This window comes from Mangifera indica, chromosome 7, assembly GCF_011075055.1.
Source record: "Mangifera indica cultivar Alphonso chromosome 7, CATAS_Mindica_2.1, whole genome shotgun sequence".
In the NCBI taxonomy this organism is placed as follows: Eukaryota; Viridiplantae; Streptophyta; class Magnoliopsida; order Sapindales; family Anacardiaceae; genus Mangifera; species Mangifera indica.
This window is the reverse complement of record NC_058143.1, coordinates 6373098-6393256: the sequence shown is the minus strand read 5'-3', so window position 1 is coordinate 6393256 and position 20159 is coordinate 6373098. Positions and strand designations below refer to the sequence as shown.

Sequence of the window (20159 nt, the reverse complement as noted above, 5' to 3'; positions counted from 1 at the left end):
CATTATGGTTTTGTTTTTGAGTTTTATAACAAAAAAACGTGTTAGTTTATATTATTTAACGAATGTGTAATTTGTTTAGAGATGTTATAATATATACATGATTTGTTCAACCATTTGAACAGGGATAAATGAAATAATAATTGTATGTTAAATGATTTTGTGTGATTGACCCATTACTAATTGTGCATTATCATCCTGAGTTAAACATAGACAAGTTGTTTATGTCAAAGGCTTGAGGTCAATGCATTGGGCACTATCCATTTCTTTTTAAGAAAATGCAGCCCATAGAAACTCCATAATTTTATGCTTTTGATAGTGATATTAACATGGTGAAAACACTATAATTGTGTTTCATTTATTATGTTAGAATAGAAGTGGCCTTTGATAAGTGCTTTTTTTAAAATTATTTATACATGTGTCCCAGAAAAGCACCTTTAAATTAAATAATGTACAAGGACTAGGAGTACTAATATTTTCAAATATTTTGGATAAATACAAGTAAATATTTTCAAATTCACAGATAATTTTCCACTTGAGAGTCTTCTATTAAGGTTGGCCTATGCCCATTCAATAAATAAATAAAAAGATGAATTCGAATTGAGTTTATTTAGATTTAAATTCATGTCCAATTGAATGAATTGAATATCTGGTTTGGCTCATGTTTGTCGATTTATTGATGTCGTTAGATCCTCCTAATTTTTGTTGACAATTTTTCTTCCCCTTCGTGACTCCTCATCTTTATTTTTTTTAGGGTCATTATTCACCGATTGGCTTATTTCTTACAATCAAATGAATTCAAAAGGATTGAGTTGTCTGTCCAAACACGACACCTGTAAATTTAATTATGGAGTTGAGCGCGGGACACATTCTGGATTCATCTAGAAGGTTCCACTGTTTTCTTCCAACGTGACGAAATTGCTTAATAAATATAAAATATTAAAAACTAATTAATAATAAATTGATAGAAATGAGGTGGAGGCAGCTGGCAGTAAATAAAAGTGGTTGGTTGGATTGTGGGATAATAATAATAAAATATTAAATAAATAAATAAATAAATAAAAGAGAGTAATTGTGGTAAGGCAACGCAATGCTTAGGTATTGTAGATGTCATTTGGATTGGGATTTTAGAATGTTCCACATCCAATAATATCATAAAGTTGGCTGGGCAGCCTTCTTACTTTCTTCTTCTCTACTTATCCCAGCGCTTGCCTTGTACGTAAATAAAACTCAAGATTTCCTTCCATTTCTAATTATAATAACAAAATAATAATAATAATATTTATGATTTCTTTCAATTAATCTCAAAATCAACAATTAATATTTATGATTAATTTCTTTTACTATAATATTTTAATTTTATTTACCATTAACATTTAATGTGAAGATATTAAATAACAATTATCTTCATTTCACGTGTTTATTTGAATGTTGACCATTGTTATGCTGTTAATTTTTATAAAGCTTTAGGAAATTCGATTTACTTTTACTCATAACAAGGGCCGAAAGACTATTTTTCATCCAAGTTTAATTACGTTTTTAAAATTATATTTGTGAGATTTAAAAATTTAAAAAATTTTTCTATCAATTAAAAATTTAATGTGTTTAAAAAAGTTTTCTATCAATTAAAAATCGCAATTAGAGTTAAAAGTAAAACTGTTTTTAATCTAAAAAAAATTAAAATTTTATTATATTTACTTTTCTTAATTTAAAAATTTTACAATTTTTTTTGTTTAAAATTTAAAAAATCAAATTTTTTTTTTAAATATTTGTAAACTATTGTCGAAGATGATACACTTCAAGATTCTCATTTATCTTTTAAAGTGGTCCGTTGACCCCACTAAAATATTATTTTATTTTTATATTTTACTTTAACCACCTTAAATTTGTATTCACAAATTAAATATTTGAAGATTTCACTCTGGATATCGAATCTAACTCAATTTCATTCCAAATAATGTGTAATTTGACTTCAAAAACAGAAAGAGGAAAGATTTTTAAGGGGGCCTCCATCACGATGATCTTAGATTGACATCATCATGACTTTGCTTCAATATGAACATTTTCTATATTTGTACTGCACATAACATAACCTCCAACAACCCAGCCAGGCCCCCATATAGATATATATATTCACACACAATCAACTTCACCATTTCATCAAGTATTCCGACTCCTCTATTTAAAGCCTTTCCCTTACTATTTCTTCTTCTGTTATATGAAACTTATTTTTAGTAACTTGTTCAAGGCACATCAGAATCTCCTTGCCCCTCCCTTTTGCAGAAAAATTATGTCTCAGTCTGATCCGCAAACTGCTTTCAACAGGCCAAGAATGGTGGCCAAGAAAGTTCTTGCCAAACCTCAACATGAGGGTGATGGTGCTGTTGTTAGAAGAAGCATTGGAAGGTTAGAATTTTTTTTTTCTTTTTTTCAATTGGGGTTTTTCAAGGTTTGGTTTTTTTGGGGTTCTTTAGTATTTTCTTTGGTCATCTGGGTAGTATAATTTATTTCTTTATTTTTGGTTTTCCAGGAGTGAATTGAAGCTTTTGGATCCTTTTCTAATGTTGGATGAGTTTTCGGGTATGGTTGAATTCATCTTCTGTTTACCAAAATAATAAATTTAGAAGGTTTGGTATTGAGATTTTAACTGTGTTTTCTTTTGGTCTTTTTCAGCATCCCCTCCTGCTGGATTTCCAGATCATCCACACAGAGGTTTTGAGACTGTTACATATATGTTACAGGTACATTAAAGCATGTTGTGTTCATAAATTTATCTCATAATTGGGATTTTTATAAGCTAACTTTGAGTTTGATGGAATCTAGGGAAGAATCACTCATCAAGATTTTGCAGGCCACAAGGGAACAATTCAAACTGGTGATGTTCAGGTAAATTATATTGACAAATTTTGTTGAATAAATTGTTTAATTTTCTGTGTCACAAATGGGGTTTTTTTTTTTTGTTTGTTGCAGTGGATGACAGCAGGAAGAGGCATAATCCATTCTGAAATGGCTGCTGGTGAAGGTGTCCAATGGGGTTTACAACTTTGGATCAATCTCTCTGCTAAAGATAAAATGTAAGCTAATTTGCTTCTCACTATAATACTGGACCAGTAATGTTACTGAAAGGATCTAGTAAACCCCTCTATTGCTACGTAAAGTTTTAAGCACCTCAGGAAAAAAAAGTTATCAAAATTTTTGCATTCAATAATTGGATTGATGTAAATTTGATAAGCATGCACCATGAAAAATTCCAATTTTTTCAACAAGGATCTTGATTGATGTGTTTAGATCATTTCAGATGGCAATCAATGTTTCCTTTTCCTTTACAGCTACAATAAGCCACCTTTTCCCTTAATTTAAGCAATTTGAATTCCATGATCAATGATTTTCATGTTTTTCTCTGCATTAGTCTTAGTGCAAAAGCGCTAAATCCAAGAATTTGTTGCAGGATTGAGCCAAGGTACCAAGAAATCCGGAGTGAAGACATCAAACAAGTAGAGAAAGACGGGGTAGAAGTCCGCATTATAGCAGGCGAATCAATGGGAGTTCAATCTCCAGTTTACACCAGAACTCCAACAATGTATCTTGATTTCACCCTGAAACCAAGAGCTCAAGTACATCAAAGTATTCCAGAATCATGGAATGCATTTGCATATGTAATTGAAGGCGAAGGCGTGTTCGGATCAATCAATTCACCGCCAGTGTCAGTTCATAACGTGTTAGTGTTGAGTCCTGGAGATGGGGTGAGTGTTTGGAATAAATCTGCAAAGCCATTGAGGTTTGTTTTGATTGCAGGGCAGCCATTGAATGAGCCAGTAGTGCAGTATGGACCATTTGTGATGAATTCACAGGCTGAAATTGAGCAAACCATTGAGGATTATCACTATTGCAAAAATGGGTTTGAAATGGCCAAGTCTTGGAGGTCTCAATGAGTGGAAAAAGGAAAAAAAAATGAATAAAATGAAAGAGAGGCATGAAGATTATTACTATTATTTAATTGAAGTGTAGCTTTTGTTGTATTTTGGATCTTTTTATCATTAGTATTCACTATCTCCATCCAATATTAAAAAAAAAGAGATACTTCAAATGGTAAGTTGAAAAGAAAGTTCTTCTAGAAGAAAAGAAGTGTGCAGGTGGGTGATGGATCAGCTCATCTTGGTTATATTTTTCAACAAAGATTTTAAAAATGGATTTGTGAATTGAATTGATTGGTGGTAGGGTTTGCATGACCTTCCACCTACAATACCAATTACTGGAACCACTTATTTTACAATTATATGACTTTATTTTATTATCTTTTGTTAGATCAGGAAAAAATAAATTCATCTTATACAAAACGACAAATATTATATATTTATATAAATTTATATATATAATTTGATATAGTAATATGAGTAGATAATTTTAAAATAAGAAAAAAATAATTAAATAATTTATTGATATGATATAGTATATGAGTTTAAAATGAGTATTATTTTGGATAACAATAATAATATGTCATTATGTAATTTATTTTATTTTTAATTTAAAATTATCAAATTACATAATATATATTATATTAGTACTCATTATAAAAATACATAATTTCATCGTTTGCCAGTACATATTGTTTTATTTTATTAAAATTCTTTCGTAAATATCTCAAAAATAACTAAAAATAAAATAAAATTATGCTCATAAATTTATACATATTATTTATATACATAGTGATAGTCAAAAAAATATTTAAATAAAATTCTTTGCAAATATCAAACCCTTCTGGGTTCCAACATTTTTTTACTCCAATGATTTGAATAAGTTAAACTAGAATTTGAATTTATAAATCTAGATTAGAATTGAACTTGAACTAACTCTTATTCTGTTTAAATAATCTTAAATCCACCCCAAAATAAGCAATAGCAGAATTAGAGCCAACTAATCTTTCTTGCCTTGAGAAAAATTTTCAATTTTATTCGTGTAAATAACAATATAAAAGCAGACATTGACTTCCCTTCCCTTTATATGAGTATCTGACTCCACCTTCGTAAGTAGGTACCAAATCACGTATAAGTTTTATCCCAGATCCATTAAATCCCATTGATTGGGTTTGGACATCTTTAGTTAATTAAGAGTATGAAGAAAAATCTAATCATCTAGAAGATTGAATCTAAGTTTAATGACATTGATGCAAAATATCAATCACAATCACGTGGTCAGGTCACATCACATCAACAAACAATTGCCATTTTCTTTACTCCTATTAAAATACTACACCTATAAATTACATTTACTCAAAACAACATTATATATTGGGGGGCCATTTGAATTTCTCACTAAACAATATTGAATTATTTAATATTATATTATTATTATTATTTTTTTGAAGCATTAGTATAAATTTTAACTACGTTTCGATAATCTCATGATTCGCCAACCTTACCAATTAATGTTGCATCATCATAGTCTTAATTGCCTTCTTATTCAAGATTTGGAAGTAAATAATGAAACAAAGAAATCCATCTACTATCTTTTTCCATATGCACCAACTTTAACCATTTTGCCCAAATTTGCTCCTACAAACACAAGATGATATATTTATAAATAATAAAACTATATACACTTTTTAATGCATAATTAAACACATAAGTAATGTATTATCATATGATTAAATGATGTATTAACATATCACAAAATGGTAACACATCTATAACATTCTTACTTAAACATAATAGATAATACAATCTCACAACAAATTGGCTGTCTGTCCACCTTGTTTTATGCTTAGGCTTCTTTACAAGCCATAGCACAATAATTTACTCTTTTTTTCTTTTCTCGAATAAAATAATAAGAAATCATTTCTATAAAAATATAATCTTATTTTTGGTGATATAAATAACCATCAAACACATTCTTAAGGAAACAAGAAATTAAAACAACAACCAACAGAATAAATTGAATTAACAAACCTCTCTTCTTCAACTTGTACACTTGATGCACAGTGATCAACTTGAACAGCAAGAAAGATACTTTCCTGTTTGCTTCGATCCATCCGGGTCATTTTTTGCTAGCGTTACTCGGTTGATGGATAATTCGGCTTTGTAAGTATCTGAGTTCAAGACCTTCCTGCTCACGTTGCTGTAAATCTCTTTGATAACTATCTCAAATGCCGTTTTAACGTTTGTTGAATCTAAAGCAGAAGTTTCCATGAAGAAAAATCCTTCTGATTCAGCAAGGCTTTTCCCTTCCTCTATGCTCACGTTCCTTATATCCTCCAAATCACATTTGTTCCCCACAAGCATCCTTGCCACAGTGGTATCAGAGTGAGCTGCATCATTGATCGATTTTAGCACAGAGCTTGAAATATTCAAGATTAAAAGCATATACAGAAGAGTTGCACATGACAGAGAATGGAAGAAAAGACAGATCATAAAACCTAATAACAGATGCCTGTGTGCATAATACATTCAAGATCTCGCAACTATCCTCTGGAAATTCCTCATCATTGCTTGGCAGAAACCGATTCACTTTACACAAAAGAGATGACTTTACAAAAAAGAGATGGCGCTCAGCACAGAGTAAGGCCATTTCATATTTTTTGCAAAAGATTTCTCAGAAATGAAATTAGAAACGGATGCAACCATGATGATTCTAAGAAGACACCACACAATTGTTATAACTGGATGTTGGGCAGTGGCCTCAATGCAATCAATTAATAATGAGCATGCAAAGGATCATAAACTCAACCTAAATCAGTCTAAGTAATCCCTTGAGAACAATAAAGTAGTGAAATCCGATCATGTTGAGAGCTTTAAAAAGCAAAAAATTCAGAGAAACAACAGAGAGGGAGTTCTGTATCTTCATGTTATGCAGCTTCATCCATAGAGATTTGCACAGGTAAAAATAGGCACACAAAATAACAATATATTAGAGGTGTTTAAGAAGTATGGCCTAAATTTGATTAGTATTTAATTGCAATCCCTAAAAAAGATTCTAAAAACTTGGTTTTCTAGTAAAACTCTTGAGTTCTCAAATCTAAGCTTAAATTAAGGCTATACAAGGTTGAATCCACAAGCATTGTGATACAAACTGTTGGAGACAGGAGGCTGGCGGGAATAAGTAGAGAAGAAGAAAGTGCAGGGTTATTTGAATTGAAGTGGAACGCAAGCGGAAGCGTCGTTTTGTAGATATTGAAGAAGTGCGGACGTTATCATTTTGTAATTAAGTAAATAATGCAAAGCGTCATTGTCTAGAGTATAAGTTGCATGATGTCGTTTAGTGCAGGGAGAAATATAAAATGTAAAACTTGGATAGAATGGCGGTTATGCTGTTAAGATGAATATTCTTCTCATGTTCTAATTCTTGTGTTCTATCTTTCTATGATCTCTGATTTCATTCTTCATTCTTGATTAATTCTTGTTAATTTGTAAGCACCCGTATCAGCGGTATCAGAGCTACGTTCAACCATGACAGAGACATGCAATCAAGATCTAAAGAGGGAGATCACTCAGATGATAGCCCAAGTAGTCGAGGAAGCAGAAATTCGGTAACAAGATCGACTACAAGAAACGCAAGACAAGCCGCAACAGTCGACGGAGGACCTTAAGAACATTGTTAGTGGCCCGAGATTACAGCATGCAGAGGTTATGAACCAGGCAACCAATCGAAGGGATGAAGGGTATCCAAGAAACGTCCAAGAACCAAGACAACAATGGAAAAGGCAGACACGTTTAGATTTCCCACGATTCTTTGGAGATGATTTTGAAAATTGGATTGTCAAAGTGGAGTGTTTCTTTGAGGTGGATGGAACGTCAACAACTAACCGTATCAAGATAGCAGCCTTGCATCTTGAGGAAAGAGCAATTCAGTGGCACCAAAGTTTCATGAAGTCTAAGAATGGTATGGCAGTAATTTGGGAGAAGTATGTGGAAGCAGTGAGGGCAAGATTTGGAAGCTATGGTATGATGACCCTTTGGCAGACTTGCGCAACCTAAAACAAGTAGGTACTCTTCAACAATAATTAGATACCTTTGAAGAGTTGTATCCAAGGGCAGGCATTAGGGAAGACCAGGCCCTCAGCTTCTTCTTGCCTGGCTCAATTGATCCTCTACAGATGCCTGTGAGGATGTTTAAGCCCAAGACTCTGATTGAAGCTTACTATCTTGCTAAGCTTCAAGAAATTATAGTAGCAGCACTTAATTTATAAAATAAATTAATGAAAACTTACATAATTTAAATGATGTTTTAAAAGAAGTGAACAAACTGTCCACAGTATATTGATAATGTAAGGATCAGAATAGTCCAAAAACAACATATTAACTAAAGATACAGGACATTAAAAGTTCCTGAAATCCACACAGCTCATATCATACACCTTTAATCACATCACTGCAAACTCACAATTGCATTCAATAAAAAGGAAAGATATGCCTAGAATATGTTACAATCAAAACTTCATATGCCACCTCATTTAAATGTTACCAACAGATTTTAGCTGTTTCAGTGCTTATAATGATTCTTCCATTTGATTCAAACATTTAAAACTCAAATCTTCCATTTCATGGCTTTTAATCTTTTATTATGGTTGGTCCATGATCCTTTTCTCAGTAGGGCTTTATATGGTTGGCTCCGGATTTCTTTGTTTGTATAAGTTGACTAAATCTTGTAACTTTTCTAAAGCTTTATAACACAAGAAATTACACTGAACTGCAAATAACTTCTTACCATTTCATGTTAAAAGATTTCGAATAATAGGCATGCTAGAAGTTGAGAGACAGGGATCCTTTGATTTTATTTTATAGGAAACAACTATATGCAAGAAAGAATTGGGACCAACGAAACTATGGAACTAATTTATTTAGCAGGCATCAACTTACTGAGGCAAGCACCTACCTAGATCTAATTGGCAATTTTCCACGTGAAATTCTTATAAAAAAACTAGGATTCATATAACAACAGATTGGCAATTTGAAGCAATGCATATATCAATTTTCCTTTCTTTGCAAAAACAATGGCAGTCTAATGTACCCTATATGAGATCTTACAATTGCAAAAACAATGACAATGAGCCTATCACAAATATAATTAGATGTCTCAACTCTTTTCTACTCAATATCCAAAAAAGTGTACAAGAAACAATAAATTATAGGTACTCATAATTAGTACCAATTTAGGTATTAATGATAATGTGTCACCGAGTAATTGGATAATTTTGAATTAAGATACAAAAATACTCAATTGCATGATGATACATCATCATTGGTACCTAAATCAGTATTACATATAGTATTTCTATTTTTAGTTTAATATATATAAAATATTAATATAACCCTTAAAGCTTATATTGACTCTCCTAGATTTCATTATTTCTTCATTAACCCCCTTATATTTTACTATTATTTAACCTTGGCCCCCTAAGTTTTATTTATGAAAAATAACATGAGAATCAACATATTTATTTTATACAAACTTACATTTTCAAAAAAAAAAATGTTGAATTTTTTCTTACTCTTGAAAGGCAGAAACTAGAAAAATAACTGACATAAGCTTAATCATATCACGGTGTTTTTTAATTATTTTACTTCAATATATGTAGTTATTTATCAAATGCATTAATTAAACTTTTATTTTCAAAGAAGAAATTCAGGAAATTGCCTTGGCTTTTCAAATAAGATATGAACATAGACTGACAGTTGGCATTGGAAACAAATTCCATGGACCTTATATAAAGACATCCTAAAATTAACTGTTAAATGGCAGATGACAGATACCAATTCACCTCCCCCATACAAAATTACCCAAAACTCCTTCCCAATCAAGATGACAAAACAGAGAAGAATCTTGCAAGTCTTATAAAAGCAAACCTGAAAGAGACCCATAGAGTAGAATCATGTAAATGTATTATTTAATCTTGAAGATACCAAATTTCATGTTTTATTATCATTTCAAGGAAGAATTTTTCAAAAATACATAATATACCCAAAAAGGAAAAACAAACAAAGAAAAAGAAAAAGAACCTCATTTACACATCAATATAGGGATAAACATAAAAATAGAAAAGATTTCTCTATTTAGTTTTCTTTCAAACCACCTTGTACTCTTAGAGCTTATATAAATAGACTCTTAGAAAAATAATTTAACAAAAACAAGTTACTGCAACCAAAAAACTAATAGACTTCCTGAAAAATAAAATGCTAGGACTCTAGAATAAAAACAAGTATGCCTGACCCATAACATCTATCAATTCATAGAATGATCCATATACCAAACATATATCATACACACTAAGACAAAACTTTGACTTTCACAACTGTCCTTAAAAACAAAAAAATCATCACACAAATGATTCCAACTGAAGATTTTTTGTGATGCTTAGAAACTAGGAATCTAATCAAAAAAAATTCCCTACAATGAAACTCAATCTCAGATTTAATACTTGAATTGATGTGGCAGATTCCACATAGATGTTTAGGAATGGGAAACCAGCTCCTTTTATATTTGTTTCCATCAAAGTTTATGAAATTACATTAACTTCAAAGTTCAACCCCTACACATCCACATCTACCTTAAAGAGAAAGGTGAAAAATAAAGATCTAACAGAAATGAGACAGCAAAAGAACACCTTAACAGGTTACAATATCTTCAATTACATAAATCTGATTGTGAGCAGTCAACTCAAAGGTTAGATCACACTGAATCTTATGCAATCTATCTAATGCTAAAGGCCGGAAATGCTTCAGATTCACCTTGCCTTGTTATATAACTTTCTTAGTTTCTGAATAAGATTTGACACCAGATAAAAACTACTCACTGCCCTAATATATCTTGCCTGGGGAGACAAGATGTACGTTGACCGTCTACAGCACCTAAACAAAGACTTAGTTTGGTATCAAAAAATAACTACTAACATTAAGTCCTATGAAAAAGGTCCCAGTAAAATTGGATTTAAAAGAAGCACCATAACGAAGAAACACACTCATAAACTGTAAAATCATTTCTTAAAATATCACAAATTGAAATAATAGTTCAAAACACTAACAAACATGATCGATACACAACCCACAAGGATGAAAGAGGAAATTAAAATATATTCGCACAAATGGACAAACACTAAACAACCGCACACAAACTCCACAAAAAAAAAGCAACAACTATCGAGTCTTTTCAACTTTTTAATTTTTAATTTTTGGCTTTTCTTTCTTCTATCTCAAGTCTCTGCACTAATCATCATAAGTTAACTTCACATTTAAAGAAATGCCACCTCACTTTGCTAAGTCATTCACCACGAATCATAATTAGTTAAACTTTGAAAACTTTTTTCCAGATCTAATATTCTAAACCACCAGAACAATCCAACCAAACAAAAACAAAAGCGAAACACACTTACTCTTCAGCTCATCAAGCCATCGACCGACATTATCAAAAGTAGTTCTCCTACTAATATCATACACAACGAGAGCACCCACAGCGCCGCGGTAGTAAGCAGAAGTGACAGCACGGAACCGTTCTTGACCGGCGGTGTCCCAAATCTGAGCTTTGACCTCTTTGCCGTCGATCTCCATGTTCTGCGTCTGAAACTCGACGCCAATGGTGGCCTTCGAGTGAGGATTGAACTCGTTGCGAGCGTAGCGAGAGAGGAGATTGGATTTGCCGACCGCGGAATCGCCAATTATGACGATCTTGAAGAGATACTCCTCGCCGCCCTCGTCGTCAGAGGACATGATTTCGATTGCTTTGGTGTCGTTTGAGGGAGAGAGAGAGAGTGAGAAAGAAAGTTGTCTCAACGAGTGAATTAATTAGACGTAGCGCACTGGTGTGTGTCAAGCTGGCATTAAGACATACTGCGCATGAAGTGGACTCATCATAGATTTTAAGGTATTTTTTTTATCTTTTTTTTAAAATGTGTTATTAATTACGTTTTAAAACCCGACCCGCTTTTTGAGCTCCTTATTGCCACGATCCAGGTCCGTCACCGGTCTAATGGGCAGGATTGATAAATTATTTAGGGATGGGTTTGATAAATTTTTTAAAAAGGAGTTGAACTAATATATATTTAAAATTTATTTTTTTGTTTTTATTTTATATAAGGATCAAAATAATATTTTTAATGAAAGTTTAAAGAGAAGGTAAGAGGTCAAAATACACCCTTGCCACAATAATTATAGTTGATGATCTCCTCTTTAGAGGTTTCTTCCAATGCTAAAGTCGTCATTTCCACCTTAGGTTTGAGAAAAAAAGAGTTTTAAAGCAAAAAAATAATTTCAATAGTTTTAAGCAAAAAAGAGTTTTTGAATATTTTAAATAAATATATTAGTTGTTAAAATTAAGTACTAATATTTTAAAGATATATTAATATTTTAAATAAATATATTAATATAAAAAGATGAGACAGGGCAAAAAAAGATTCGACTTCATCATTTTTCCGTTAGGGTTGAAACCCTTAAATTTAGACCGAAGTTGTCATCTTTATATAAAGGCTAAGGTTTGCAAGAATTATAGGTTTTGATATGAGTGAAAAAATAATATTAAAACTAAAAAAATATAGTGTCGTCTTTTTAGTAATCCAATCATAAAAGTTTACAGATTTTACGATGAAAGGTGGAAGAGTATTGTTTTCGACTTAGAGGGTGAGATGGTATCAAAGTGGCAAACAGTTGATGACAAATAGTGGTTCTCCTATCTCCTTTATTAGATTTGTGGGATTAAGAAGCCAATAGGCCAAAAGATAAGAACAAAATTGAATTTGTTCGTTTTTTAATTATTAAGAGAAGGTTCTAAAAACAGTAAAATAATAAAAAAGAATTTAATTAATAGATATATTCCCTTATGAATCTCATGGAATTACATTGTTGCTGACTTTGGCTAATTTTCCTTCTATTACATGATACCTACAGCATATTAAGTATATAAATTGATTCTACTGTATAAAAGAAATATATTCATTCAACATACTCACCAAGAGAAAATGGCCAAAGCTTCTTCCAAAACTGGATCATTCACCTTGCTCACCATCTTCATTGTTTTTGGTTAGTCTTTCTTACATTATATTTTATGTACTGCTCGTTCAAGTATTAATTTGATTTTGGCAACGTATTTAAAGAAATGTGTAGCTGATGTTATACCATTGCCGATAACTTACAGGTTTACTAATTAACATGAAGCTGCCAGGGGTAGAAGCACAATTGCGGTGCAAAAGCGTTGCAGATTGTACGGATCTCAGATGTACTGACGGCCCTGTTCAGTGTAGTAATGGCATATGTGTATGCGGTGATGTTGCTGCAGTTGATAAGTTGTCAACTTCAGCTAATTGTAAAACCACATCCAACTGCAAGAAAGATTAATGTTCTTGCTCTTAAGTGCATCGAAAGCGACCTATATGTCGATGTGAAACCCTAATTTATTTTTCTTTTCACCATCTTGAATAAAATTTTAAAATACTAATTTAGTTGTTAAAATTAGTTGTCGACTTTGATAGACAAATGGGAAATTGACTTTTCAAATTTAAAGGGTGAGAATTATTAGTTTATTAAACGTTGGGTGAAAAATGGTTATTTGGCCTAATTATACCCATTAATCTTGAAGGTCATGGTAATTATTTAGCTTTATTAATAAAATATTTCTCAAAATAAACACAACCTAAAAGACATTCAAATTGATAGGCACGAGAAATGTGTGCCTAAGGTGTCACGAAATGTGTGACCTTGGTCACTTCAATTCATTTCTCACAAAAATCATCTCTGTGTAACTATCTATAAGAATTTTAAATCAAATGGATTGAAAAACTTTTATCATCTATTAAGATGGTGTTTGTCGACTTTGCAATATTGGATGTCATAATATTATATTTGAAAGATGAACATTGTCATTGTGCCCATCATTCATTCTCAATATCATGTTATAACTACCACAAAACTTGAAATTTAGTGCCCTAATTTTATGAAATAGGTTTAGGAATAGTGCAACTCTATATTACTTTGTTGCTATAAAGAGCTAACTTTATAAACATCTTTTTGACCTTATGTTCATGTGTAAGAATCATGACTCACATGACATTAAAAAATTTATTTTATCAAATATAATTGTATTTATTTTAATATTAATATTAATTATTTTATCAAATAAATACAATTATATTTGATAAAATAATTTTTTTAATATCATATAAGCCATAATTCTTACACATGAACATAAAGGCAGAAAGATGTTTATAAAGTTAGCTCTTTATAACAACAAAGTAATATAGAGTTGCACTATTCCTAAACCTATTAGGGTTTTAAATTTGAAGTTTTTGTGGTGGTTAATACCTAAAATTTTGTTGGTTAATGTAAAGATGTAACTCTTTATGATAAAACGATGTAACTCTTTATAATTAAAAGACATGTCATTCTATAAAGATGCGACTTTTGATGAGCAGTCACCATTAACTCTATTAATATGGGTTGATCCTCTCTCTACCCCTTATAATATTACATTACTTTGACAACTTACATAGTTACAATATATTACTACATAATCAACATACAACTAATAGTAATAACTTATAGATGAAAAACCTTAAATTGTTTTTATCCATCATTAAATCAAGGAGTCAAGTGAGAGAAATCAATATCCTCTAAATTCTTCATGAAATCTCTTTATGTTTGGTACGTTTCAAAATGTGATGAATCAAAGTATATTTTTCTATCTTTAGTTTATATGAAAAACATGAAGTTTAAAAATTTATGAATATAATAGTTTAACATTTAATTATTTCTTTATGAATGTAGCAATAACTTACATTATGGGCATAATTAATTGTTTATATTATGATTGCAATTATGACTTATATAAATGACAATTTGATATTTAATTTTTTCTGCTTGAATATAATTATTATAGCTTACATGTGGTATCAGAGCATAGTTTAGAAATTCATGTTTTTTTATTAAAGATCGTTGATTTAATGCATAGTTTAAATTTAAATTTGTTTAATTACATATAAAACTGACAATATTGATTCATGTATAAATGCTAAGAACGAGTCTTGGTATTGCATTGACAATTATGACATATTGATCTTCCTTTTTCTTTTATGAAAAATACATATAATGTATGTTATACTTCACGAATAAATCATAATTATGTATTAGTGTATATATTTGTTACACATGACAAATAAATGAGTGTACTTAGATTTGAAGAAATATGTAAACAACATATGCATGGCCTAAGGCGATTTTTTGAGTCACGTGTTCATAGAGATTTTCTCATTTATATGCACAATACTAAGGGAAAAGTCACATAGCCAAATTGTTGCATCGAATAAAAAAGAAAAGAAATGTTGCATTGTAGTTTTGAATTCTAATTTCCTAATGGTTATTGTTTTTGGTTCTTAAAGTTTATTTTTCACTATGAATTTTTTATGTATGATTGGTCATTTAAAATATTAATAATGACAAATATTAAAGATTTTTTAGAAATTTATTATAATTTGAAATTTATATAATGAATGATTTGTTAGCTATCAAAGTGGTCAAATTTTAATGTAAATAAATTTCAGATTATTTGAATTTTATTATAATTTGAATTTTATATTATGAATGATTTATTAGTCAGCAAAGTGACCAAGTCTTAATAAAAATAAATTTCAAATTGTAAATATTAATAATGAGTTGTAATTTATTATAATTTAAAATGTTTATTATAAATGATTTGTTAATCACTAAAGTGGCTAAATCTTAATGTAAATGAATTTTAAAGATGACATTAAGATTATGTAATAATGTTTGTTTATGGGTAAATTGAAATTTATATTATGAGATACTTCGGGATTTACCCAAAGGCTAATTATTTTTTCTTATAATTGACAAACATGATTGTTGTAATTAGTATGTTTTATTAGTTTTATTTTGTATATCCAAAAATAACAAAATAGATCTAATTAGTGCATATGTGGTTACCAGTCCTTTGATTTTTTGATAGTGATCACCTTTATGCTTTATGATTTTGACAATGATTGAAACAACTTTTTCACAAACTCAATGGTCTCAAACTTCTTTCCAAGTCCTTTAAGGTCATTTACCAAGTTTGAGAACTTCTTGTACATATGAGTTATATTCTTTTCCAACTTTATTTCTAACAACTCATACTTTCAGAAGAGACGCTTGATTTTGGACTCCTTCACTTGACTTGTACTTTTATGAGTAATTTGAAGGATAATCTACACCTTTTAGGCTAAATCACATGAGGAAACATGATTAAATTTAGTTCAATCCAATGCACAAAACAACATATTCATAGCTCTTGCATTTAAACTCATCAATTTTTCATCTTTCTCGTTAAAATCTTCTTCATTCTTAAGCAAATTTGTTCTAGGGTACATAGGCACAAGGTCACAATTTTCAATGATTTTTCACAACTTATAATCTACAAATTGAATGTGAAATTTCATCATTATTTTTTATTGAGTATTGTTTAACTGACAAAACAATAGTAGTCTAGTAATGTTATGTCTTTTACCAAACATAGGGGTAGATGCATTAGCCATTTTTTAAAGAATTTAAACTCCAAAATTTGTTGGAATTTATAACCTAAAGTCCAAACTCTAATGTCAATTGAAAAATCCTAAATGACTAATAATTCTAGAGTAAAGTGAATAGGATTATTTAAAACTTTTTAACCAAATAAAAATCTTGAACAAATTTTTAATCAATCACAATTTCACAAACAATTTCAACAAAGATATTCAATCTAAATCAATGTCCAACAAGTTTATTCAAACAATCAAACATAGATAATATTGAACAATTTATCAAAAACATATAATATAAATATAATGCATAAAGTAAAGAGAGTAAAGAAAAAAAATGCTTAAGATTTATAGTTGTTTGGAGCTTTCTCTTTTAAGCCTTTTACATCTACTTTTTCAAGCAAGCCACTTAAAGTTTCAATAGTAAAAAATCCCTCTTTACATTAGTTCTCTGGGTATTTCGTCCACGTTTACTAGTTGATAGGGATTACGCCTAACTCAATATTTATTCAAGATTTTGCCCACCACTACAGTTATATGAGATTTTACCCAAGTGTTTGAATATAGAAAATAATGTAAAATGCCTCTATAAGACTGTTACAAGAAAATAAACATAAATATATCTTTCAAGAATTTGAGTTATGAGCTTGTGTGACAGAAATTGGAGAAGAAGAGAGTTTAAGCTTTTTACATTATAGTCTTTAACCTATTCCACATTAAATAGTCCTCAATTTATAGTCTTGGATGACTGGAATGGCTCAAATGACCACTGATTAGGATAATATATCTGTTGAGCTTCGATAATGATGTTTTGGCCTTGAAAACATGATAGGATAGACATCCTATTACACATTTTGGCTTTGATAGCTTCAAAATAGTCTTCTAATGATCAAATTCTTGAAATGCATCACTCGAGGGACATACAACTCTTTTTTTGGGACGAGCTTCCTTTTTTATACCTTCAAAAATCAATTCTAGATACTTCAAAAATCAATAGTGTTGACCGATCATTGTTGATTGGTCAACGATAATGGTCAAACTTTGATTGTTGATCGGTCAATCGACCTGGGTAGGTGTTGATCTGTTTAGGTTTAACTTGATTGATCATAGGTTGACCTGTTGACTAGTGGGTTTGGACAACCAATTGATCAAATGGGTTGGACAATTGGGTTTTTCCAACCTGAATCAATGAAGAACCCTAATTCTCAACTGGTTGAATTGGTCATCTTCCGACCATCGGTCAGTTAAGAGACCATAGGGCTTTTGAAACTTTTTCTATGATGATCCTATTCATATCAACTTTTGACACCAACGTTGCCAGAATCCGACAAAATGGTGGCATGAAAGTCACATCGTGGGTCATGGTTTTTGGTCTAATTTCGCTGATTTTGACGCTGTTTTCAAGCTTTTTTAATCTAGTGCATGTAAAACTACTTTGAGCAACATTCAAACACATTTCTAGATCTTAATTTTATGCATATTAGACTAATTGAATTTGTGTCCAAAACGAATTTTAACAAAAAATTTTAATAAAAAATCATGTAATTCATAATTTAATTTTTATAGAATATATGCATATACAAGACCTAAATTTTGATACCAATGTTGAAAAATTTAAACATACCATAAATCATAGTTTGTACACTCTGTAAATTGAAATTGCATATCAAGTTTTGCACTCTAGTTTCTAGATTATTTGAATACGATGTGTTTCAACCCATTTCCGAATGATCCCATCGGAATAAATTCTTTCTAGACTATATATTCATTTGATTTTATTAAACGACAAAAAAATTCATCAATATGTGTCCACAATATTTTAACAGAGGCAACAAATACTAAGCAAAACAAGCTGTAGAGAAAAGAATGAATAGAAGATGCAGGGCGTTCTAGTGGAACACGAGAGAGAGAGCTACGAACTAACAAGCCCTGGAGACGAGACGAGAAATGGCTTCGACAGTTTCCAAGAGAGATAATTTATTTTGCGAGTTCCATAATTAAGAAAAATAATTAATGTCTATTAAATGATAACTGACTTTATATTTAAAAAGAATTAATTATTATTTTGGAACAAAACTAAAAATATCTTAAAAAATGAACCTTAAATCTTTAGGATAAAATTAAAATTTCATCTCCTAAAATTATTAGTTTTGTCAAAATAAAATCATCCTTAAAACTATCATTTTGAGACGACACTAAAAATATTTCTATGATAAAATTAAAATTTTGTCCCTAAAATAACAATTTGGTCCCAAAGATTATCATTTTGGGACTCTGAAAATGAATCTAGAATTAACATTTCATCCCTAAAAGTATCATTTTGGGACAAAATTCAAATTTTGTCCTTACAAACAAATCCTAAGTCTTAGGGGAAGAAATTGAAATTTTGTCCCCTAAAATAATCATTTTCGGACAAAATTAAAATTTCATCCCCAAAATTATCATTTTGGGACTCTAAAATTGAATCCTAAGTTTTAGGAGACAAAATTAAAATTTTCTCCCTAGAGGTAACATTCTAGGACAAAAGTCAAATTTTATCTCTAAAAATAAATTATAAGTTTTAGGAGACGAAATTAAAATTTTATCTTTTAAAATTATCATTTTAAGACAAAATTAAAATTTCATCTCTAAAAAGTAATATTATGAGATGAAACTAAAATTGTCTCTAAAAATAAATCATAAGTTGTAAGAGATAAAATTAAAATTTCATTCCTAAAAGTAAAATTTTGGGCCAAAAGTCAAATTTTGTCCTTAAAAATAAATCCTAAATTTTCAGAGCAAAATTAAAATTTTATCACTTAAAATTATTATTCTAGAATAAAATTAAAATTTTATCTGTAGAAGTAACATTCTAGGACGGAACTAACGTTGACTCTAAAAATGAATCCTAAGTTTTTGAGAACAAAATTAAAATTTTGTCTTTAAAAATAAATCCTAAATTTTAAAGGGCGAAATTAAAATTTGGTCTCCTAAAATAATCATTTTAGGATAAAATTAAAATTCCTCCATAAAAATAACATTTTAAAATGAGATTAAAATTTCATTCATAAAATTATCATTTTTGGACGAAACTAAAATTTTCTTAGTCTGAATCTTAAGTTTTAGGGTATGAAATTCAATTTTCACCTCTAAAAATAGTATTTTGGGATGAAATTAAAATCATCCCTAAATTAAATATTTGTGTAGTGACTCCTCCAAAAATCCCCTCCAACCACGTTTTGCTGCCCTTCCCTCCTCTAGTCTACTTCCCTCTTTGTCAACAGGTTTGACAAAGTCATTTGTTGTTGTTTGATTTGCAAACATGAGTAGCTGTCTTCTTTGTATATGGTTTCCTTGCAACACTTGTCTTATATCTCTTCCATAGTCTTCTCTCGAACACTTACAGCTGACTTTGAAGGAGCTGGAGGACCATCTGTCTCTGACGGAGTGGAGTAAAAGTGAGAAAGAGGGTCAGTGAAAAAGTATTCATAAGAACATATGATAACTGTTAGATGAACAACAATGGAGATGTAAACATCACATGGCAGTTGATGAAAATACTAGAGAAGTATAATATTTTGTCGTTTTAATACAACAAAATGTTAATCATTTCCCTATTAAAAAAAGTAAGGACAAAAATTATAACATATATTCAACAACTTAATTAATTATTTTCAAAGATGTTCAATCAGTTTTTCGT

The 20159-nt window shown here is 30.2% G+C and overlaps 3 protein-coding genes across 4 annotated transcripts; 2 read left to right on the top strand and 1 right to left on the bottom strand.

Annotated features, from left to right (window-relative positions):
• Positions 1 to 2134: 2134 nt before the first annotated feature.
• On the top strand, positions 2135 to 4270 carry LOC123220134 (pirin-like protein). The gene is made up of 6 exons (XM_044642159.1): positions 2135 to 2403; positions 2528 to 2577; positions 2671 to 2738; positions 2821 to 2883; positions 2968 to 3071; positions 3446 to 4270. The coding sequence occupies exons 1-6, from the start codon at positions 2216 to 2218 to the stop codon at positions 3927 to 3929; spliced, it is 957 nt and encodes a 318-aa protein (XP_044498094.1). The 5' UTR covers positions 2135 to 2215; the 3' UTR covers positions 3930 to 4270.
• Positions 4271 to 5137: 867 nt separating this feature from the next.
• LOC123221815 (ras-related protein RABA5c) lies at positions 5138 to 11783 on the bottom strand. 2 transcript variants are annotated; one of them, XM_044644734.1, is made up of 3 exons: positions 11360 to 11783; positions 5943 to 6301; positions 5138 to 5549 (listed from the first exon to the last, which is right to left on the bottom strand). In XM_044644734.1, exons 1-2 carry the CDS (start codon positions 11691 to 11693, stop codon positions 5979 to 5981), a joined length of 657 nt encoding a protein of 218 aa, XP_044500669.1. In that variant the 5' UTR covers positions 11694 to 11783; the 3' UTR covers positions 5138 to 5549; positions 5943 to 5978. The 2 variants fall into 2 exon arrangements, with proteins under 2 accessions (XP_044500669.1, XP_044500668.1); XM_044644733.1 differs by lacking the exon at positions 5138 to 5549 and having other exon boundaries at positions 5639 to 6301.
• A 1136-nt stretch (positions 11784 to 12919) lies between these two features.
• Positions 12920 to 13422, top strand: LOC123220024 (defensin-like protein 296). Its single transcript, XM_044642017.1, has 2 exons — positions 12920 to 12998; positions 13114 to 13422. The coding sequence occupies exons 1-2, from the start codon at positions 12938 to 12940 to the stop codon at positions 13311 to 13313; spliced, it is 261 nt and encodes an 86-aa protein (XP_044497952.1). The 5' UTR covers positions 12920 to 12937; the 3' UTR covers positions 13314 to 13422.
• The last annotated feature ends 6737 nt before the right edge of the window (positions 13423 to 20159 follow it).